Source organism: Bufo bufo, chromosome 1, assembly GCF_905171765.1.
Source record: "Bufo bufo chromosome 1, aBufBuf1.1, whole genome shotgun sequence".
Taxonomy (NCBI): domain Eukaryota; kingdom Metazoa; phylum Chordata; class Amphibia; order Anura; family Bufonidae; genus Bufo; species Bufo bufo.
The window spans coordinates 254922243-254947237 of NC_053389.1; the positions used below are offsets into that span (position 1 = coordinate 254922243).

The 24995-nt window shown below is 44.6% G+C and overlaps 1 protein-coding gene across 1 annotated transcript in view; it reads right to left on the reverse strand.

Moving 5' to 3' along the window:
- Positions 1-24995, reverse strand: part of AMN1 (antagonist of mitotic exit network 1 homolog) — a 91907-nt gene that overhangs the window by 39517 nt on the left and 27395 nt on the right. Inside the window, exons 4-6 of the mRNA XM_040438935.1 lie at positions 8497-8714; positions 8332-8388; positions 2454-2565 (exon numbers count right to left, since the gene is read on the reverse strand). Coding sequence (XP_040294869.1) covers positions 2454-2565; positions 8332-8388; positions 8497-8714 — 387 coding nt within the window. The remainder of the gene's footprint in view (positions 1-2453; positions 2566-8331; positions 8389-8496; positions 8715-24995) is intronic.

The window sequence follows — 24995 nt, forward strand, 5'->3', positions numbered from 1 at the left end:
AAAAAAACACAAAACAAAACAAAACAACTCAAATACTTACCTCTATGCCGCTGTCAGGGTGCAGTGCATGCTGTATGCTGCTGGAATCAGGCATTGGCCTCTGATAGGCTGCAGGCACTAAGCAGAGGGAACGGCGAGGCAGGCAGCTATCCCTCCTGTGTCCTGCTGCAGCATTTGAATATAGAGAGATGAGCACTTCCACAGTGGAAGCACTCATTGCCCACAGCTTGCATCAATGCTGGCATGATGCTACTATAAAATGTGTGCATTTTTCCAACCAGGCTCCTTTAGAAAAATGACTAAACGCCTAGGGTCTCTAGGTCGGAGCTTAGGGCTGAGACAGTATGAGGACGAGGACGAACAGTGCTAGACGTAGGAGCGGTGCAGCTTAGGCTACTTTCACACTAGCGGCACGGACCTCCGGAGGGCTGTTCCGTCGGATGAACAGCCTGTCGAATCCGCCCTGCCGCTAGTGAACGTGTGCGCCCGGACTGGCGCTCCGTTCCCATTGACTATAATAGGGCAGGGGAGGAGTTCCCGGCGAGGCACGGCAGCGCATGGCGAGAGGCTGCTGCAATAAAACTACGACATGTCCGACATTTATTCCGGCAGCCTCTCGCCGTGCCTCGCCAGGAACTCCGGGGCACACGTTCACTAGTGGCAGGACGGATCTGACGGCCTGTTCACCCAACAGAACAGCCTGCCGGAGGTCCGTGCCGCTAGTGTGAAAGTAGCATTAACAGCTAAAGAGGTGATACTGATAAAATGTCTGTTTCAAGCAGCTGTAATAATCAGGATCCCGTGTGTTGAGTGTAGGGCTTAAAAATAATAAAAAAAAGTAACAGTAGCGCAAACTTGGCAGGAGAACTAGTTACCTGAAAACAAATCGAGCAAATACTAATGCTGTAATACAGTCAACAGCATCTAAGCATTGGTGGAGCCCGATAAGTCATCCCTGGCTCCAGCAGACGCTGACTACTATAACTCACAAGCAGTGTCTGTTAATGAACACTAGGAACATGTGATAAATCTGTGTGTTAAGTGTAATTACACAAATTTATATATATATATAAAAGTGCGGATATAGCAGAAGAATTACAGAACCGAATCCAGCAAGAACGAGATCTGCGCTCAGACCCTGCATGACTGATAACACATAAAGCGATCAGCATCTGGGAATACTTTAGGCCCGATGATTTATCATTGGCTCCAGCAGGCGTCGGGAGCTATAACTCACAAGAAGGCAGCGTCTGTTGATTAGGAGCATGAGATAAATTTACCAGCTCAACCTCACTTTGTTGAAGTTAAAGAAATCTTTGTACCGTGTAAATAGAAGATATAAAAATGAGATTCCTTAGTGGTTGATGGAAAAAGAGGATGACAAAACTGCAAGCTTTCGAGATTACTCGGGTCTCTTCCTCAGGCATGTTATAACGCAGTATCTGAACATTCACATATTTATACACAAAAATACATTACCTTACTATCCCCATGTATTTTTGCAATGTAGATCAGCTACCTCCCCATGTATTTTTATATAGCGCAGGGCAAGGGCTTTTTACAAATTTTTACACTGCTAGGCGGAGGCTTCCACCTAGCAGTTTTGCCGATGATGGGCGGGATTTAGCACTGCCCTAACTGTTTTACAGGCTAGGGTAGTGCTAAAGCCTGCCCATTAGTGCTAGGAGGAGATCTTTGCCTAGCAGGTACCCAGGATATCACCGGATTTAATGAAAAAGCCCTTGCCCTGCACGATTCAGCGCAGGGCAAGGGAGTACATTGGAGCATGAACTGATCAGATGTTCACCTCAGACAGGCTCCATGGGTGAAGAAGGGGATATGTCCCGGTTCAGATCTGAACCCGGACAACCCCTTTGCCGATGAGCTGCAGCAGTGTACACAGCACCAGAGTTTCTAACACATACCAATACAGTTTGTTACTTTATCTCTTAGTTTGCCCACTGTACAGTGAAGTGATATTAGTTTAGGGCCTTAGCATATCTCATCTATTTCAGTAAAGGATTATTATACCACCCTGGAAACGCCCACACAACAACACCTACATCTGGCCAGGGTTTGCATCCTACACTATAGGATTGCCCTGGCAAAATCAGAACCTCTGATATTTCTCTGGAAACGAATAAATTGAAAACAAGGCTTTGCCGTTCTCCCAAATCAACAGGGTGTGTGCAATACAATCAGTGCTGGGACCCAGTGTAGGGACACCCTCCTTTAACAAGGAAATGGTAACTCACAGTTTTTAGTTTATTCATGCAATTCTAGGAGAAATAACGGAGGAGTGACACACTATGAAAATTGATTCCTACCGTTATTTTATGGGGAATACAAGATTTTACTAACACAGAAATTTCAGGAGATCTGCAGGTCTCCTTACTCCATCTTCTCTCATGACAAAGCCATCATCAAACAGAACATGTGTAATATTGGCTGACCTGTGATTTGTGGACATCCGTGAAAGAGCAGAATGTAGATATTGGGACAGCAAGTGAGAATGGCCTCCACTGCGTCATCCGTCACATGTAGGCAACGATCTATGTGAATTTCCTGCAGGGTATAATGGAAGGCTTTAACCTTAATACAGAAAGTAAGGTCCCTTAAACATAACCTGTCACTACAAAATACATTACAACCTGCAGGCCGCATGTTATAGAGCAGGAGGAAATGAGCAGATTGATATATAGTTTTGCGGGAAAAGATTCAATAAAACTTGTAATTTATGCATTTATACCTTTGCTTTTTCTGACTTTAGTTGTACATGGGGTGTGTACACCCCATGATAGTATTCACTGTGTAAGTGTGTATACAGAGATAGCTGTCAATCAACCCGTGTACAGCTATCAGTGACTGACAGCTATCTCTGTATACACAATTACACAGTGAATGCTATCATTGATAACACCTCCCCCATGTACAACTATCAGTGACTGACAGCTATCTCTGTATACACACTTACACAGAGAATGCTATTAATCACTGATAACACCTCCCCAGTGTACAATATCACTGACTGACAGCTATCTCTCTATACACACATACATAGAGCATGCTATCAATCACTGATAACACCTCCTTGTGTACAACTAAATTCAAAACAAGCAGATATTTAAATGAATAAATTAGGTTTTACTGAATCTTTACCACAAAGCTATATATCTATCTGCTCAGTTCCTCCTGCTCTATAATATGCTGCATTTTATGGTGATAAGTCCTCTTTAAAGCAGATTTGAGGAACCATGGCTACCAGTACAGCACTGTTTATCTACATGAGATATGTGTGTAATGCCCCAGAGTGGCTTACCACTTCAGCACCTTGCTACCGTCTTTATTGGTCTAATCTCATGTCATCTTGTGCATTTATACCAGGTCCTCCACAATGTAAATTCCTATTTTATGTAACTGTTCAAATGTTATGTGCCTGGTTCACCAGTAGGTGGCAGCAAACACGGAAGAGCTGCAGTTAAGTAGAATGGAGCTTTCCATTCCATTCTAACCCCCTTCTATGGAGGAGTGGACGAGCCCCACTTCCTGCAGGAAGGGTGGGGACCAGAGTTAGTCAGTCTAGCTTACCCCCTACTTGGGGACAGGTGTGCAGGGCACCTCTCTGATGGACGTGCCCAAGCCAGCCAGAGCACCCTCAGCTTTGCTGGCCATGGAGACCAAAGCTTAAAGCCTCAGCAGCTAGGAGCATAGTTCCCTGGCCTAATTAAGAGACAGATTACAAAGAGAGAAGTTGCAGCATACAGAAGAAGAAGAGTCATACAGCCAGACTGTCAGTACAGCAGAGCTGCAACAGATGTACAGAGACGAGTTTGCCTGCCAGATTTTTAAAGGGTTTCTACCACCTCATTTTGACCTAATTAGCTCTCAGACACTAGCGATCTGCTAGTGTCTGATCTACCTAACAATGCTATTCTCAGACCTGTGTGTGGATCCGTTTCACTAAAAAACGAACTTTTATTAATATGCTAATGAGCCTCTAGGTGCTATGGAGGAGTCTTTCAGCACCTAGAGGCTCGGTCTACTCACATTGTATGCCGCCCCGCTCGTCCGTTAAGCCCGCCCATCTCCTCTTGAATGCCATCCTCCATCTGAGCCAGCGGACGAATTCTCACGCCTGCGCCGTGCGCGTCTGTATTCGGCCCAGGCGCAGTGAATGTCTGACTGCTGCCTGCACAGACATTTCGGTCATCGGCTCAGGGCCCAAAAATTTTTTAATCTTCTATGAACTCGTCATGCCCCTCAAAAGTGATCTTTTTATAGCGCCGCATCAATTTTACAGTGTTTTTGCAGTGATCAGAAAAAAAAAATTCGGTCACTGCGGTGGGGCGGACTGAACGCAAGTGTGCGCACAAGATCAGGCCTGATCGGGCGAACACTGCGTTTTTTGTAGAGCCTATAGAACATGTCCTATTCTTGTCCGCAATTGCGGACAAGAAAAGGCATTTTCTATATAGTTCTGGCAATGTGTGGATCCGCAAAATGCGGAAAGCACATTGCCGGTGTCCGTGGATCCGCAAAACACATACGGGCGTCTGAATGGAGCCTTACAGGGGGGTGATCAATGACAGGGGGGTTCTCAGGGAGTCTATATCGGGTGATATATTACAGAGCTCACTGTGTCCTCTGGTGGTCGATCCAAGCAAAAGGGACCACCAGAGGACCAGGTAGCAGGTATATTAGATGCTGTTATCAAAACAGCGTCTAATATACCTTTTTGGGGTTAAAAAAAATCGCATCTACAGCCTGCCAGTGAATGATCGCCGCTGGCAGGCTGTAGATCCACTTGTTTACCTCCTGTGAACGCGCGCTCCTGTGTGCGCGCGTTCACAGGAAATCTCGCCTCTCGCGAGATGACGCGCCAGCGCGTCTAGGAGGAATAACACTGCCGCCGCCAGGACGCAATCCTGCGTTAGGCGGTCCTGGGGTGGTTAAACTGTAACTTAGCGACCGCTCAGAACGCCATCCAGCAGACATCATGCATCTGATACTAAGGTACAAACGACATCTGTGACATTTACTCTATACAATGGGCCTATTTGTTTATCTATTTGTATGTATAGGTGCCTAGGTCCACGTCTGTTTATGTACCTTACCAAACAGAGGCCTCAGACTTCAGCTATTACAGGCACAGACATCCCCTACTCATAACTATATGGGTTTCCACACTGAAATGAATACTTCTTGTGCCCTTTATAGCCTGCGATACTCTGCAATCCACTACTGTCTGTATAATTGGATTTTTCTACAGCTGGCATCTAACAGCAGCTGCTCCTCTGTATATTGTATATTATATATATTTTATTATATTATACTACAATATTATTCACATGTATACAGTACAGACCAAAAGTTTGGACACACCTTCTCATTCAAAGAGTTTTCTTTATTTTCATGACTATGAATATTGTAGATTCACACTGAAGGCATCAAAACTATGAATTAACACACGTGGAATTATATACATAACAAACAAGTGTGAAACAACTGAAAATATGTAATATTCTAGGTTCTTCAAAGTAGCCACCTTTTGCTTTGATTACTGCTTTGCACACTCTTGGCATTCTCTTGATGACCTTCAAGAGGTAGTCCCCTGAAATGGTTTTCACTTCACAGGTGTGCCCTTTCAGGTTTAATAAGTGGGATTTCTTGCCTTATAAATGGGGTTGGGACCATCAGTTGCGTTGAGGAGAAGTCAGGTGGATACACAGCTGATAGTCCTACTGAATAGACTGTTAGAATTTGTATTATGGCAAGAAAAAAGCAGCTAAGTAAAGAAAAACGAGTGGCCATCATTACTTTAAGAAATGAAGGTCAGTCAGTCAGCCGAAAAATTGGGAAAACTTTGAAAGTAAGGGCTATTTGACCATGAAGGAGAGTGATGGGGTGCTGCGCCAGATGACCTGGCCTCCACAGTCACCGGACCTGAACCCAATCGAGATGGTTTGGGGTGAGCTGGACCGCAGAGTGAAGGCAAAAGGGCCAACAAGTGCTAAGCATCTCTGGGAACTCCTTCAAGACTGTTGGAAGACCATTTCAGGTGACTACCTCTTGAAGCTCATCAAGAGAATGCCAAGGGTGTGCAAAGCAGTAATCAAAGCAAAAGGTGGCTACTTTGAAGAACCTAGAATATGACATATTTTCAGTTGTTTCACACTTTTTTGTTATGTATATAATTCCACATGTGTTAATTCATAGTTTTGATGCCTTCAATGTGAATCTACAATTTCCATAGTCATGAAAATAAAGAAAACTCTTTGAATGAGAAGGTGTGTCCAAACTTTTGGTCTGTACTGTATATTCTGTACAATTGTCCTGACATCTCGATACATGTCATTGATAGAATTAATTGAAAACTATATCTAGGAATTTATAATTGATTATGCACAAATACCTATGTGTATTATATTTTCTAATTTACCCCAGGCCATGAGCAAGGTCCGAAGATAGGACCGAAACATTGGCCAGTTTATATTACTTATTCCTGGATGGATATATATGATTAAAAAGCATAATTGACTCAACTCTATATAACGAGTGCCGTGGTTTATCTTTACTATGTTGACCCTAATTACCATTGAGCACCGTACCGAAGAAAAAGAGGAGTGCCGTCCAATTAAACTTTTAACTCTTACAATTTATCAGACATGCTCATGGCAGGTTTTCAACCTATGTATGGAAACAAGAATGTTTTGATCACTGACAGCAAGCAAAGGGCCTGAAAATGATCATGACCATCTATCTATACACCACCGGAAAATTAAATGTGATTGAGCTGGCAAAATATAAAAGTGCTAGTGGTGCTGGTCAATGATCACACAATCAAGGTGGTGCACCCTTTATATGAGGTTCTGCAGCAGAGTAACATTAAAGGGTGACTGAGAGATTTGGCGATTAAGCTGGCCAGAGGAGCTGCTGGATACTCTGAAAAACTGGATACCCTGAAGAAGTGGATACCCTGTTTCTAGAAAACATATTAGTTGAGCATCGGAGCATTACATGCTCTGATGCTCTCCCTTGCCCTGCACTATACAGCTTTTTTGCAGGGCATTTTCTGAAGATCCGGTGATGTACCAGGCTCTGCTAGGCAGAGGTTTCCACCTAGCAGTGTTCCCGGTGATGTCACCGGCACTAATGGGTGGTCTTTAGCGCTGCCCTAGCCTGTAAAACTAGCAGTGTTAAAATGTAAATAAAAAGCCCTTGTCCTATGCGATACAGATCAGGGCAAGGGAGAGCATTGGAGCATGAACTCATTTGGACTGGAGGGGTTAAGAAGGGGTTATGTCCGGGTTCAGCTCTGAACTAGGACAAACCCTTTAAGGCCCCATTAACACGAGCGAGTTTTCAGCGCGGGTGCAATGCGTGACGTGAACGCATAGCACCCACACTGAATCCTGACCCATTCATTTCAATGGGTCTGTATACATGAGCGTTTTTTTCATGCATCAGTTCTGCGTTGTGTGAAAACATAGCATGTTCTATATTCTGCATTTTTCACACAGCCCTGGCCCCATAGAAGTGAATGGGGCTTCAGTGAAAAACGCATTGCATCTGGAAGCAAGGGCGGATGCAATAAGTTTTTTTTACTAATGGTTGCTAGGAGATGTTTGTAAGCCTTCCGTTTTTTATCATGTGCATGAAAAACGCATTGCCCTCGCGCGGAGAAAACTGAACGCAATTGCTGACTGAACTTGCTTGCAAAATGGTGCGAGTTTCACTGAACGCACCCTGAACGCATCTGGACCTAATCCGTTACGCTCGTGTGAAAGATGCCTAAATGAGTCACTTCAGCAAATAGCATTTATTATGTAGAAAGTTTAATACAAGGCACTTACTAATGTATTGTTATTATCCATATTGCCTCCTTTGCTGGCTGGATTTATTTTTCCATCACATTATACACTGTTCGTTTCCATGGTTACGACCACCCTGCATTCCAGCAGCTGTGGCTGTGCTAGCACACTATAGACCAAAAAATGCTTCTGTGGTCTCTTCCACCATATAGGCTGGCACTTTTTCCTATAGTGTGCAAGCACAACCACCACTGATGGATTGCATGGTGGTCGTAACCATGGATACGAGCAGTGTATAATGTGATGGAAAAATGAATCCAGCCAGCAAAGGAGGCAATATGGATAATAACAATACATTAGTAAATGCCTTGCATTAAACTTTCTCTACATAATAAATGCTATTTGCTGAAGTGACACAACCCCTTTAATTTGTGTCTGGTATTGCAATCTGAGATAAAACAAACACTTCATACTTCCATGTTGTAGAATCGAGACAACGCAGGTAATTTTCTGACAGTACCTTTAAATTTGATGAACATTTGCCAGACACTAGAGCAATGACGCCATCATCGGTGACCTGCAGGGGGCAATAATGACATCATAGTCACGGGCAATAATACCGTCACCTCTTTAGTTGGTGCCAAAGCAAACTGAGCATTTGGTAATGGGTCTATGTAGCTCTTACCTTTGTAGCAGACAAGTCCACACTGTGCAGCAGAGGACAGTTCTGCCCCAGCGCGTGCAGTGACACGTCACTGACTTCGGAGCAGCCGCTCAAGTTAACGATTTGCAATAGAGGGCAATTTAGTGAAAGAGCCAGGACACCAGCGTCAGTCAGATTGCGACATTTTTTAAGAGTGATTTCATGGAGGTATGGGCATGACTGAGCAACCTCTGTGATTCCTGGAGGAAAAGAAGAGACAAGTGGTGATAAGATGACACCAAGTGTAAGAAGTTATTCTTCTTTACTCTTTGTGGAGCCACCACTGGGGAGTGGTTCACTGCATATGCACTTATACAGCTTCCATTGATCTCATTGAGCACTGTACAAATAAACAGAATTTAACCTTCCTGCACTTTGACATAGATGTACTTCATGAAGCAACTTAACTGAAGGCAGCATACCATAAATATTGGTCATGGTGATCTCGCACAGGCTCAGAAGCTCTGCCTTACAATCACCATTGAGGCCTGGAGGTCACTTACAACTGGGTTCTTGCAGATCCTAGCATTTAAGGTGTTTGCAAGAAGAGGATGCTGATGGTGCTTACCATGGCAGCCACAAGCCCAACGAAGACTACCAGATCTGCCACCAGTATCTGCCTATACTGCCAGAGGCATGGCCTAATAGGTAGTCTGTCACTGTTACTGACGCTGGGGAAGGAGGGGGGAGTAAAATTAAGTTGAATAAAGATTCACAAACAATACATAATAATAATAATAATAAAGAACAAATAAAAATAGTTCACCATAAGATATATATATATATATAGTCAGGTCCATAAATATTGGGACATCGACACAATTCTAACATTTTTGGCTCTATATACCACCACAATGGATTTGAAATGAAACAAACAAGATGTGCTTTAACTGCAGACTGTCAGCTTTAATTTGAGGGAATTACAACAGTTTGCATATGTGCCTCGTACTTGTTAACCACCTCAGCTCCCCTACCTTAAACCCCCTTAATGACCAGGCCACTTTTTACACTTCTGACCTACACTACTTTCACGGTTTATTGCTCGGTCATGCAACTTACCACCCAAATGAATTTTACCCCTTTTCTTCTCACTAATAGAGCTTTCATTTGGTGGTATTTCATTGCTGCTGACATTTTTACTTTTTTTGTTATTAATCAAAATTTGACATAACATTTTTCACTTTCAGTTGTAAAGTTTTGCAAAAAAAACGACATCCATATATAAATTTTTCTCTAAATTTATTGTTCTACATGTCTTTGATAAAAAAAAAATGTTTGGGTAAAAAAAAAAATGGTTTGGGTAAAAGTTATAGCGTTTACAAACTATGGTACAAAAATTTGAATTTCCGCTTTTTGAAGCAGCTCAGACTTTCTGAGCACCTCAGAGACAGGATAAGGAAAAAAGAGAGGGTTAGTCACTGGGCCTTCAAAACGATGGTCCAGGGTTAACTGCGCAGGGCGCCAAAGGTAGGACAGAATGAGTATCTTTTAATTTCCGTGTACGGTGAAAGTGGTGGGGCAGATAAGGGCAGGCAGCCAAATGGTCTCAACCCACCTAAAGGACTCTCGGTGGGTGATTTGAAGATTGGGAGTGGGGTAGCGTGGAAACGCTAAAAAAGGACCACGGGAGCGGCGCCAAAATCCCTAATATCTAAATTTGTGGGGGTATATAACCCATAAAAGATAGCACTTATTATGTCGCTAATTGAGATAAAAGTATTATGTCGCTAATTGAGATAAAAACATATGGTTAAGACAATTATAAATTGACAAGTATAAAATTGAAATATAAAATCAAAATTTAAGTGACTCACTTCACCCAGGAGGGTAATGTGGGATAAAGCTCAAGACACCCACACTACACCTCCTGCGCCTGGATCGCCAGTAGAGTCTTAGAAATGGACAAAGATCACTCTCGAGTCCTTGTTCTTTCTTTTATTCTTTTTATTCCAAGAGCCAGGGTTGGGGGAAGGAGCAGCTCAACGCGTTTCGGGGCCTCTTAATGGGTCCCCTTCATCAGGAGCATAGACATTCAATATACAGTAAGATGGGGTTTAAATAGCATGTGAAATAGCCAAAAAGACCGCCAAAAACGGCATCAAATTGTGTCACTTCCGGTTTCTGCATGCGTTCCACTGTGGAACGCATCGGAAGTGACGACCTCTACATCTCAAAAGAATTGGTTTGATAGGTAAAATCGATCTAAAGTACAGATACATTCAATATACAATAAGACCCCATCTTATTGTATATTGTATATTGAATGTATTTAAACCCCATCTTACTGTGGGCCCCTTTGCCCACCTAGGCTGCAAAAAAGTGTCACACATGTGGTATCGCCGTACTCAGGAGAAGTTTGGCAATGTGTTTTGGGGTGTCTTTTTACATATACTCATGCTGGGTGAGAGAAATATCTCGGCAAAAGACAACTTTTCCCATTTTTTTATACAAAGTTGGCATTTGACCAAGATATTTATCTCACCCAGTATGGGTATATGTAAAATGACACCCCAAAACACATTGCCCAACTTCTCCTGAGTACGGCGATACCAGATGTGTGACACTTTTTTGCAGCCTAGATGCGCAAAGGGGCCCACATTCCTTTTATAAGGGCATTTCTAGACATTTGGATCCCAGACTTCTTCTCACGCTTTAGGGCCCCTAAAATGCCAGGGCAGTATAAATACCCCACATGTGACCCCATTTTGGAAAGAAGACACCCCAAGGTATTCAATGAGGGGCATGGCGAGTTCATAGAATTTTTTTTTTTTTGGCACAAGTTAGCGGAAATTGATTTTTTATTTTTTTTTTCTCACAAAGTCTCCCTTTCCGCTAACTTGGGACAAAAATTTCAATCTTTCATGGACTCAATATGCCCCTCACGGAATACCTTGGGGTGTCTTCTTTCCGAAATGGGGTCACATGTGGGGTATTTATACTGCCCTGGCATTCTAGGGGCCCTAAAGCGTGAGAAGAAGTGTGGAATATAAATGTCTAAAAAATTTTACGCATTTGGATTCCGTGAGGGGTATGGTGAGTTCATGTGAGATTTTATTTTTTGACACAAGTTAGTGGACTATGAGACTTTGTAAGAAAAAAAATAATAATGTCCGCTAACTTGGGCCAAAAAAATGTCTGAATGGAGCCTTACAGGGGGGTGATCAATGACAGGGGGGTGATCAATGACAGGGGGGTGATCAGGGAGTCTATATGGGGTGATCACCCCCCTGTCATTCATCACCCCCCTATAAGGCTCCATTCAGATGTCCGTATGTGTTTTGCGGATCCGATCCATGTATCCGTGGATCCGTAAAAAACATACGGACGTTTGAATGGAGCCTTACAGGGGGAGTGATCAATGACAGAGGGGTGATCAATGACAGGGGGGTGATCAGGGAGTCTATATGCGGTGATCACCCCCCTGTCATTGATCACCCCCCTATAAGGCTCCATTCAGATGTCCGTATGTGTTTTGCGGATCCGATCCATGTATCCGTGGATCCGTAAAAAACATACGGACGTTTGAATGGAGCCTTACAGGGGGGTGATCAATGACAGGGGGGTTATCAATGACAGGGGGGTGATCAGGGAGTCTATATGGGGTGATCACCCCCCTGTCATTGATCACCCCCCTATAAGGCTCCATTCAGATGTCCGTATGTGTTTTGCGGATCCGATCCATGTATCCGTGGATCCATAAAAAACATACGGACGTTTGAATGGAGCCTTACAGGGGGGTGATCAATGACAGGGGGGTGATCAGGGAGTCTATATGTGGTGATCACCCCTGTCATTGATCACCCCCCTGTAAGGCTCCATTCAGATGTCCGTATGTGTTTTGCGGATCCGATCCATGTATCAGTGGATCCGTAAAAATCATACGGACGTCTGAATGGAGCCTTACAGGGGGGTGATCAATTACATGGGGGGTGATCAATGACAGGGGGGTGATCAGGGAGTCTATATGGGGTGATCAGGGGTGATCAGGGGTTAATAAGGGGTTAATAAGTGACAGGGGGGGGGGTGTAGTGTAGTGGTGTTTGGTGCTACATATTACTGAGCTACCTGTGTCCTCTGGTGGTCGATCCAAGCAAAAGGGACCACCAGAGGACCAGGTAGCAGGTATATTAGACGCTGTTATCAAAACAGCGTCTAATATACCTGTTAGGGGTTAAAAAAATCGCATCTCCAGCCTGCCAGCGAACGATCGCCGCTGGCAGGCTGGAGATCCACTCGCTTACCTTCCGATCCTGTGAACGCGCGCTCCTGTATGCGCGCGTTCACAGGAAATCTCGCGTCTCGCGAGAGGACGCGTATATGCGTCCAGGAGGAATAAATCAACCACCTCCAGGACGCGTCGCTGCGTTTGGCGGTCCGGAGGTGGTTAAGGAACCAAAAGTAATGGGACGGAATAATAATCATAAATTAAACTTTCACTTTTTAATACTTGGTTGCAAATCCTTTGCAGTCAATTACAGCCTGAAGTCTGGAACGCATAGACATCACCAGACGCTGTGTTTCATCCCTGGTGATGCTCTGCCAGGCCTCTACTGCCACTGTCTTCAGTTCCTACTTGTTCTTGGGGCATTTTCCCTTCAGTTTTGTCTTCAGCAAGTGAAATGCATGCTCAGCCGGATTCAGGTCAGGTGATTGACTTGGCCATTGCATAACATTCCACTTCTTTCCCTTAAAAAACACTTTGGTTGCTTTTGCAGTATGCTTTGGGTCATTGTCCATCTGCACTGTGAAGCGCCGTCCAATGAGTTCTGAAGCATTTGGCTGAATATGAGCAGATAATATTGCGAGAAACACTTCAGAATTCATCCTGCTGCTTTTGTCAGCAGTCACATCATCAATAAATACAAGAGAACCAGTTCCATTGGCAGCCATACATGCCCACGCCATGACACTACCACCACCATGCTTCACTGATGAGGTGGTATGCTTAGGATCATGAGCAGTTCCTTTCCTTCTACATACTCTTCTCTTCCCATCACTCTGGTACAAGTTGATCTTGGTCTCATCTGTCCATAGGATGTTGTTCCAGAACTGTGAAGGCTTTTTTAGATGTCATTTGGCAAACTCTAATCTGGCCTTCCTGTTTTTGAGTCTCAACAATGGTTTACATCTTGTGGTGAACCCTCTGTATTCACTCTGGTGAAGTCTTTTCTTGATTGTTGACTTTGACACACATACACCTACCTCCTGGAGAGTGTTCTTGATCTGGCCAACTGTTGTGAAGGGTGTTTTCTTCACCAGGGAAAGAATTCTTCAGTCATCCACCACAGTTGTTTTCCGTGGTCTTCCGGGTCTTTTGGTGTTGCTGAGCTCACCGATGCGTTCAGTTTCTTTCACTGATAGTGACAGCTCTTTGGATTTCTTCTTGAGAGTTGACAGCAACAGATTCCAAAAGCAAATAGCACACTTGAAATGAACTCTGGACTTTTTATCTGCTCATTGTAATTGGGATAATGAGGGAATAACACACACCTGGCCATGGAACAGCTGAGAAGCCAATTGTCCCATTACTATTGGTTCCTTAACAAGTGGGAGGCACATATGCAAACTGTTGTAATTCCTACACCGTTCACCTGATTTGGATGTAAATACCCTCAAATTAAAGCTGACAGTCTGCAGTTAAAGCACATCTTGTTCGTTTCATTTCAAATCCATTGTGGTGGTGTACAGAGCCAAAAATGTTACAATTGTGTCGATGTCCCAATATTTATGGACCTGACTTTGTACATATATATATATATATATATATATATATATATATACACATACACTGAACAAAAATATAAACACAACACTTTCGGTTTTGCTCCCATTTTGCATGAGCTGAACTCAAAAATCTGAAACATTTTCTACATACACAAAAGATCCATTACTCTCAAACATTGTTCACAAATCTGTCTAATTCTGTGTTAGTGAGCACCTCCCTTGCCGAGATAATCCATCCCACCTCACAGGTGTGGCATGTCAAGGTGCTGATTAGACAGCATGAATATTGCACAGGTGTGCCTTAGACTTCCCACAATAAAAGCCACTCTGAAATGTGCAGTTTCATCACACAGCACAATGCCACAGATGTCGCAATGTTTGAGGGAGCGTGCAGTTGGCATGCTGACTGCAGGAATGTTTACCAGAGCTGTTGCCCGTGCAATGAATGTTCATTTCTCTACCATAAGCCATCTCCAAAGGCGTTTCAGAGAATTTGGCAGTACATCGAACCGGCCTCACAACTGCAGACCACATGTAACCACACCAGCCCAGGACCTCCACATCCAGCATGTTCACCTCCATGATCGTCTGAGACCAGCCACCCGGACAGCTGCAGCAATAATCATTGCATAACCAAAGAATTTCTGCACAAACTGTCAGAAACCGTCTCAGGGAAGCTCATCTGCATGCTCGTCGTCCACATCGGGGTCTGGACCTGACTCGTAACCGACTTCAGTGGGCAAATGCTCACATTCGATGGCGTCTGGTACGTTGGAGAGGCGTTCTGTTAATGGATGAGTCCCGGTTTTCACTGTTCAGGGCAGATGGCAGACAGCGTGTGTGGCATAGTGTGGGTGAGCGGTTTCTGACGCAGTGGCGTAGGGATCGCCATAGCAACCATAGCAGTGGCTATGGGGCCCTACGCCACTGGGGGCCCGTCCGGGCCGCCTTCTGTTGATTTTTATTTTTTATTTACACACACACCACACACAGGCAGCCAGGCCCGAGCCGCGGACCGCAGCTCGGGCCTGGCTGGGGAGGAGTCAGGACTGGAGCAGGGCGCACGCAGGGCCGACACAGTGGCTGCGGAGGCTCCAGCCAGGCCACTGAGACTCAGAAGATCCGATGGTATATTCTAACCCCCAGGTGTTCCCATGGTGACGGGGACGCTTGCCTGGGGGTTAGAATATACCATCGGATCTGAGTTTTCACGAGCTCAGTGAGATCGTAAAAACTCAAATCCGATGGTATATTCTTCTAACCCCCAGGCGTTCCCATGGTGACAGGGACGCTTGCCTGGGGGTTAGAATATACAGGGCCACGCCGCTCACAGCAGTATATTTATAAACTAATCAGTAACTACTTTAACTTTAATGTTTAGGGGGGTGATCTGTGGATGGCACTGTTTAGGGGAGGGGGGGATCTGTGGATGGCACTGTTTAGAGGAGGGGGGATCTGTGGATGGCACTGTTTAGGGGGGAGATCTGTGGATGGCACTGTTTAGGGGAGGGGGGATCTGTGGATGGCACTGTTTAGGGGGGAGATCTGTGGATGGCATTGTTTAGGGGAGGGGGGATCTGTGGATGGCACTGTTTAGGGGGGATCTGTGGATGGCACTGTTTAGGGGGGAATCTGTGGATGGCACTGTTTAGGGGGGTGATCTGTGGATGGCACTTTTTAGGGGAGGGGGGATCTGTGGATGGCACTGTTTAGGGGAGGGGGATCTGTGGATGGCACTGTTTAGGGGGGAGATCTGTGGATGGCACTGTTTAGGGTAGGGGGGATCTGTGGATGGCACTGTTTAGGGGAGGGGGATCTGTGGATGGCACTGTTTAGGGGAGGGGGGATCTGTGGATGGCACTGTTTAGGGGGGATGCCCATAAATTTTTTTGCTATATGCATTTCTAGCTATGCCCCTGTTCTGACGTCAACGTTGTGGATCAAGTGGCCCATGGTGGTGGGGTTATGGTATGGGCAGGCGTATATCATGAACAACGACCACAGGTGCATTTTATTGATGGCATTTTGAATGCACAGAGATACCGTGACGAGATCCTGAGGCCCATTGTTGTTGTTCAATTATTTTATTTAGGCATAAAAAAAAAATGTAACAACATGAATCAGTACAATGCGAGAAACACAACATATTTAAAATGACATCAGTAGGTTACAGAACTTAAGCAAGTAAACCTTGCATCTGTAGGATTCACAACAAAGAGTGTTTCCAAAAGCCTATGCATAAACATGAGACGAGACAAACGGGGGAGACAAACACAGACAACACAGATAGACACAAAAGGAAAAAGACAAACTACTAGGTATCTTCCATAAAAGCAAGCATCTACAGTCTTATACAACCGGAGACACACTGTACCGATTCATCCATTCAGAAAATCCCTGAGACCCTTTAAACAAAATCCATGGCATCCACATTTTCAAGTATTTCTGGTCTAGTCCCGCATCCTCTGCTATCAATTCCTCCATTCTACGTAAGTTCTCAAACGTCTCTAGCCATTCTGACATCTTCGGCGCGTCCTGTGACTTCCAATGTCTAGGCAACACCAAACGAGCCGCCTGCATGAAAAATCTCAGGAGGCCTCTTTTGACTATCAGAGTGGGACTGGCAAACATTGATAACAAAGCTTCCTCCGGGGTCCAAACAGATGTCGTACCCACCACACTGTTGTACAATTCATTCAGGGCCGACCAAAAGGGAACAATTTTCTTACACCGCCACCAGATATGGGACATTGTACCCACCTCCTCCAAACATCTCCAACACAGGTCAGAGCACTCCGGGAAAAAGGAATGCAAAATAGCAGGGGTCCTATACCATCTAGAAAGTATTTTAAAATTCTTTTCTTGCACCCCACAGCATATGGAGGACTTGTGAGATAATACAAATGATTTCTCCCATTGTTCCTTAGAGAACACTTTTCCCATTTCCTTCTCCCAAGCCCGAACATAAGGCAAGGAAGAGGCCGGTCCAGCATTCTCCTGTAGCAGCCCGTACACCAGAGACACCAAATGCGCAGGAGGAGATGACTGTGAACACACTGCTTCAAAGGGGGTCAGATCCCTAGCCAGGGCTTCCGTCGGACCTAAGGATAGTATGTAATTTCTCAGTCCTCTATATAAAATCCACGCCCCTCTATTCCTACACCCCGGCAAGTCATCTAAAGTACGGATAGAGGTTCCCGAGATCAATTGTCGAACCCTAAGTCCATCCTCTCTACGATAACCCAGTATTTCTCTCCTACCCTTACACAGCGGAAAAGCTGGATTATCAAATATCGATGTCATAGGGCTCGGGAAAGATGAGCAACCGAGTGTAGCCGCACATCTGTCCCACACCTGTAGTACCCCAGCTGTAATGGTCGGGATTACCTTGCCACGCAAACTTTTTGGTATCCACAAAAGATTTTGAGGGGGGACTTCCATCTCGCTCCTCTCAAATCCAACCCATCTTTTGCTGGAGCTGTTGTGAAACCAGTCTAATATGTATGCCAGAACTGCCGCTCTATGGTATAATTTAATATCAGGGACCCCAACTCCGCCTCTATCCTTAGTCCTAAAGAGGAACTTGATCCCCAACCTAGGAGTAGAACCGGCCCAAATAAAGTTTATAAACAAGGATCTTATGGTCCTGAAGAACACGCCTGGCAGCGGGATGGGAATAGTCCTGAGAACATAAAGAATCCTAGGGAGTACATTCATTTTTAACGCGTGTATTCTGCCAAACCATGACAGGGGTAATCCCTTCCAGACCGCCAGATCCTTCCTAATCTCCTCTATTAACGTAGAGAAATTTAGCTGATATAAGTCCTCTAAACGGGTAGGGATGGACACCCCCAGGTATGAAATGTGATCTGTCTTCCATTGAAATGGAAAGGCTTGTTTCAAAGCCTCCATTGTGGTGTGTGGAACCGTGACATTCAATATCTCAGATTTGTGGAAGTTCACCTTAAAATTACTCAAGTCTCCAAATATAGAGAATTCTTTAGTAATATTTGGTAAGCTAACAACTGGATCTGTACAGTATATCAGTAAGTCCATCCACGACCATGGCCTCATGTTGCAGCATCATAATGCACGGCCCCATATTGCAAGAATCTGTACACAATTCCAGGAAGCTGAAAACATCCCATTTCTTGCATGGCCAGCATACTCACCGGACATGTCACCCATTGAGCATGTTTGGGATGCTCTGGATCAGCGTATACGACAGAGCAGGGTGGATTTGATTTAAATCAAAATGATTTAATCTGTGTCATCAGCAAAAAGACACACCTTACCATCGAGGCCTTCTGCAATTTCGCTGATAAAGATATTAAACCATATGGGTCCCAGAACAGATCCCTGAGGTACCCCACTGGTAACAAGATCATGGTCTGAATATACTCCATTGACTGCAACCCTCTGTTGCCTGTCCCTCAGCCACTGCCTAATCCATTCAACAATATGGGAGTCCACGTACAGCCTTATTCTACATAATTAAAAAACTAAATCTTTATTTCATGATGGAATAACCTTTGGATGGTAATATATTTTCCTCAAAAAGCATTTTATATTAAAAAAAATCTGATTTAAATTTTAAAAAATCTGTTTTTTTTTTTTTTTTTTTTTTAAATCATTGATTTTAATCCACCCTGCCAATATTTTTATCCAGTTCCTGCCAATATTCTGCAACTTTGCGCAGCTATTGAAGAGGAGTGGACCAACATTCCACAGGCCACAATCAACAACCTGATCAACTCTACACTGCGTGCAGAATTATTAGGCAAATGAGTATTTTGACCACATCATCCTCTTTATGCATGATGTCTTACTCCAAGCTGTATAGGCTCGAAAGCCTACTACCAATTAAGCATATTAGGTGATGTGCATCTCTGTAATGAGAAGGGGTGTGGTCTAATGACATCAACACCCTATATTAGGTGTGCATAATTACTAGGCAACTTCCTTTCCTTTGGCAAAATGGGTCAAAAGAAGGACTTGACAGGCTCAGAAAAGTCAAAAATAGTGAGATATCTTGCAGAGGGATGCAGCACTCTTAAAATTGCAAAGCTTCTGAAGCGTGATCATCGAACAATCAAGCGTTTCATTCAAAATAGTCAACAGGGTCGCAAGAAGAATGTGGAAAAACCAAGGCGCAAAATAACTGCCCATGAACTGAGAAAAGTCAAGCGTGCAGCTGCCAAGATGCCACTTGCCACCAGTTTGGCCATATTTCAGAGCTGCAACATCACTGGAGTGCCCAAAAGCACAAGGTGTGCAATACTCAGAGACATGGCCAAGGTAAGAAAGGCTGAAAGACGACCACCACTGAACAAGACACACAAGCTGAAACGTCAAGACTGGGCCAAGAAATATCAGATTTTTCTAAGGTTTTATGGACTTATGAAATGAGAGTGAGTCTTGATGGGCCAGATGGATGGGCCCGTGGCTGGATTGGTAAAGGGCAGAGAGCTCCAGTCCGACTCAGACGCCAGCAAGGTGGAGTACTGGTTTGGGCTGGTCTCATCAAAGATGAGCTTGTGGGGCCTTTTCGGGTTGAGGATGGAGTCAAGCTCAACTCCCAGTCCTACTGCCAGTTTCTGGAAGACACATTCTTCAAGCAGTGGTACAGGAAGAAGTCTGCATCCTTCAAGAAAAACATGATTTTCATGCAGGACAATGCTCCATCACACGCGTCCAAGTACTCCACAGCGTGGCTGGCAAGAAAGGGTATAAAAGAAGAAAATCTAATGACATGGCCTCCTTGTTCACCTGATCTGAACCCCATTGAGAACCTGTGGTCCATCATCAAATGTGAGATTTACAAGGAGGGAAAACAGTACACCTCTCTGAACAGTGTCTGGGAGGCTGTGGTTGCTGCTGCACGCAATGTTGATGGTGAACAGATCAAAACACTGACAGAATCCATGGATGGCAGGCTTTTGAGTGTCCTTGCAAAGAAAGGTGGCCATATTGGTCACTGATTTGTTTTTGTTTTGTTTTTGAATGTCAGAAATGTATATTTGTGAATGTTGAGATGTTATATTGGTTTCACTGGTAAAAATAAATAATTGAAATGAGTATATATTTGTTTTTTGTTAAGTTGCCTAATAATTATGCACAGTAATAGTCACCTGCACACACAGATATCCCCCTAAAATAGCTAAAACTAAAAACAAACTAAAAACTACTTCCAAAAATATTCAGCTTTGATATTAATGAGTTTTTTGGGTTCATTGAGAACATGGTTGTTGTTCAATAATAAAATTAATCCTCAAAAATACAACTTGCCTAATAATTCTGCACTCCCTGTATGCAACGGAGATGTGTTGCACTGCGTGAGGCAGTAAGGAAAAACTGTGCACATTTCAGAGTGGCCTTTTATTGTAATAGTCATGCTGTCTAATCAGCACCTTGATATGTCACACCTGTGAGGTGGGATGGATTATCTCGGCAAAGGAGAAGTGCTCACTAACACAGATTTAGACAGATTTGTGTGCAATCTTTGAGAGTAATGGGTCTTTTGTGTCTGTAGAAAATGTTTCAGATCTTTGAGTTCAGCTCATGCAAAATGGGAGCAAAACCGAAAGTGTTGCGTTTACATTTTTGTTCAGTGTATGTACAGTTGCAAGAAAAAGTATGTGAACCCTTTGGAATGATATGGATTTCTGCACAAATTGGTCATAAAATGTGATCTGATCTTCATCTAAGTAACAACAATAGACAATCACAGTCTGCTTAAACTAATAACACACAAAGAATTAAATGTTACCATGTTTTTATTGAACGCACCATGTAAACATTCACAGTGCAGGTGGAAAAAGTATGTGAACCTCTACACTAATGACATCTCCAAGAGTTAATTGGAGTGAGGAGCCAACTGGATTCCAATCAATGAGATGAGATTGGAGGTGTTTGTTACAGCTGCCCTGCCCTATAAAAAACACACACCAGTTCTGGGTTTGCTTTTCACAAGAAGCATTGCCTGATGAGAATGATGCCTCGCACAAAAGAGCTCTCAGAAGACCTACGATTAAGAATTGTTGACTTGCATAAAGCTGGAAAGGGTTATAAAAGTATTTCCAAAAGCCTTGCTGTTCATCAGTCCAGGCACCTGAGGGGTTAACTACCGCGGATCGCAGCTAACGCTCATAGAGGTCGGGAGGCGGCTATGTGATTCTGCAGCCAGCTCCTGCCTACTGTATATGAATTAATAAGAGAATTATCTTTATTGGTGGCGCAGTGGCCACAGCCTCGCCCCCTCCTCTTGTCCTCCCTCCTCTCATTGGTGGCAGCGGCACAGGGGGGAGGGAGACACTGCTTCCTTCTTCCCTGTACTGCTGAGGGAACACAGAGAGCGCTGACAGCAGAGCGATTCTTGTTCCCCATACGTTATCAGTATATCGGCAAAATAGATGCCGATACCGATAACGTTCAAAATCCTGAATATCGGTAAAACCGATAATCAGTCGATCCCTACACAGTATCATTCCTTTTAGTCAGCATGCAGAATTACTATTTATCTGAAAGGCTCATTAATTCCATGGCACTGTACATCAAGAGGGGGTTACACATACATAATATAAAAATACCAGAAGCTATTAACAGACTGGTACAGAGGGGGAGAGAACCCTGCCGACAAGAGCTTACAATATACAAGGGACACAGTAGGTGAGGGTAAAAGCTGCTCATTTACTCTGTTCAGTTTTCTCCATGTCGAGTTTTAGGAAGCGGTTGGAGTGTCACAAACCAGCGGGTGTAAACCCACTGTTCCACGTGACCAACCTTCTCTAAGGGCGTTGTCTAAGTGAACCCCTCGTTCTTCGTAGTACCACAGATGGTGAGGGGAACACCAGGTCGCTACCTTTTGAGGAGGATTGGCACATGAAGCAGCTGGTCCAGGCGAACCAGGGGTACTAGAGGTACAGAAGTAGTCAGCAGGCCAAGTCGTAACCAGGAGTAACAGTGCAGGGCCGAAGGATGAAGAAAAGGCGAAATCAAACAAGCAATAGGTCAGGGCAGTCAGCACAGGTACAGGTCAGGCAATCCAGGTTGACAACAGGAGAATCAAGGTAATTAGGCAAGGATCAAACAGGTAGAGTCCAGAAACACAAGCATGGGTCAGGTAAACAGGAACACAATCAGAGATAACAGCAACCTGGAACACAAGGATCTTGACGCCTAGGCACCTGGGAAGGGGGCTGGGCCACTTAAATAGGTGCAAGAGGGCTAGGATTGGTCAGCACGGTCACATGTGCTAAATCCATAAAGAGACGTGCGCTGGCCCTTAAAGGGGTTCTCCAGGAATTAAAAAAATGTAAATACTTAAATATTATTTTATAATAAATATATTCACAAATACCTTTCATTACTTAGAATGACTTGTTTTGTCTGGGGGAGCAATCATTAGGAGAAATAAAATGGCCGCCATACTATTAGTACACACAAAACCTGTCCTAATCACACAGAAGGACAAGTTACTTCACAACATAAAAGAGCTTCCTTATCCTCCTCTCTGCTCTACTTGTCAGGAATCATGATCCTGAATACAGGTGTAACGGTCACGTCCACACACACAAAGGGGGAAGGGTAGTGACCACTGCGCTCCACCCTCACCCCTGGCCCTGTCTACTTGCCTCACGAGTCCTGATGACAGGGGACAACTGGACGGCAGTCCCTAACTTAGGATATGTGCAGGGAAGACAGACAAGACAAAATACGGAACATGAACGGACCGGGTCAGAACCAAGAGAGCTACGCAGTACAACGGATTAAGCAAAGAATGGTCAGGAGAAGCCGGGGTCAAATACCAGGAGAGTAGCGAAGTACAAGAGGAGTCCTAAGAGAGTAGTCAGATGGGAGCCGAGGTCACAATACCAGGATGTATGCGCAGTACAAGAGGAGCAGGCAGAGGATCGTCAGGGAACAGGATCAGGTAAATATTCAGTAGTCCAACAAATAGCCAGGAACCTAGAAATTAACAGGCAACCTGTAGCCAGCAGGCTGCCTGTATTTATAGTGGGGAGTGAGGGTCATATGACGTGGCCAGCGTCACATGACCGACAGACCAACCAGTCGAGCACCGAGTGATCAGCTCGGCGCTCAAGGCAGACTAGGAGCAGGGAGCCACCCAGCTAGTAAAGCCGCCCTGGGAATGAGGTCAAACACAGAACCTCATTCCAAAAGCTAAGCAACAGTTCTGCGGGCAATGGGGGACCGAGTGCACCTTCGGAACCCCGTGACAGTACCCCCCCTTTTACGAGGGGCCACCGGACCCAAGACTTCAGGCGATGGCTTTTCAGGGTGTTCTAAATGAAATTTATGAACCAGTCTAGGAGCATGAACCTCCCTGGCAGGTACCCAAGATCTCTCTTCAGGTCCATACCCCTTCCAGTGAATCAGATACTGCAAGGAGTTACGCACCTTCCTGACATCCACTATTTTAGACACGACATACTCGACAGCATCATTAACAAGAACCGGCGGAGGCGAGGCTTTCGATGGTACTACCGGTTCAAAATATTTTTTAAGTAGAGATTTATGGAACACATTATGAATGTGGAATGACTCGGGCAGCTCCAACCTAAATGATACCGGGTTAATCACCTCCGTGATCTTATATGGTCCAATAAAACGAGGAGCAAAATTTTCTAGAAGCTACCTTGAGAGATAGATTCTTGGAGGACAACCATACTTTATCCCCAACCTGAAAGTTCACCCCCCTTGAACGTCTCCTATCGGCCTTGAGTTTTTGAGAACTTTGAGCCTTTTCTAGGTTCGATTGAACCCGGGCCCAAACTGTGCACAGTTCGGAGGAGAGTTTATCAGCTTCAGGGTTAGAGGAGGAGACGGACGACCCAGAATGAAAACGGGGATGAAAACCATGGTTACAAAAGAAAGGGGAGACCCCAGCAGAAGAATTGACACGGTTATTCAGAGCAAATTCAGCCAACGGAAGGAATTTGACCCATAATTGCTGGTCATCAGCAACATACAACCTCAGGAATTGTTCCACAGACTGATTAAGGCGTTCAGTCTGCCCATTACTCTCAGGATGGTAGGCGGAAGAAAAAGACAACGAAATTTTACATCTTTGACAGAAGGCCCTCCAGAATTTGGACACAAACTGCACACCCCTGTCCGAAACAATATTTTCCGGGATGCCATGTAAACGAACAATCTCTCTCACAAAAATAGACGCCAGGGTTTTAGCATTCGGAAGTTTAGACAGGGGAATGAAATGAACCATCTTGCTAAACCTATCGACCACTACCCAAACCACAGTCTTACCCTCCGCCAGCGGTAGGTCAGTTATAAAGTCCATCGAGATATGGGACCAGGGTCTACTGGGAATGGGTAGGGGTCGTAGGTTACCAGCAGGGCGAGTCCTAGGTGTCTTAGACCTGGCACAAACCTCACAGGCTGACACGTAGGACTTGACATCCCTGGTCAGAGTGGGCCACCAATAAGATCTGGAAACCAGATCCTTAGTGCCCTCAATACCCGGATGTCCACAAAAGGCAGAATCGTGACACTCACCCAACAGCTGGAGACGAAATTGTACGGGAACAAACAACTTATCTGTTGGGGTGGATGCCGGTGCCAGATGTTGTTCAGCCTCAATGCGAGCCGAGATATCCTGGGTTAGAGCCGCTAAGAAGATGTTTGCTGGTAGGATGGACTCAGGCGGCGTCTCAGTGGGTTGAAAAGAATGGAAGCTCCGAGATAATGCATCTGCCTTCACATTTTTACTTCCCGGC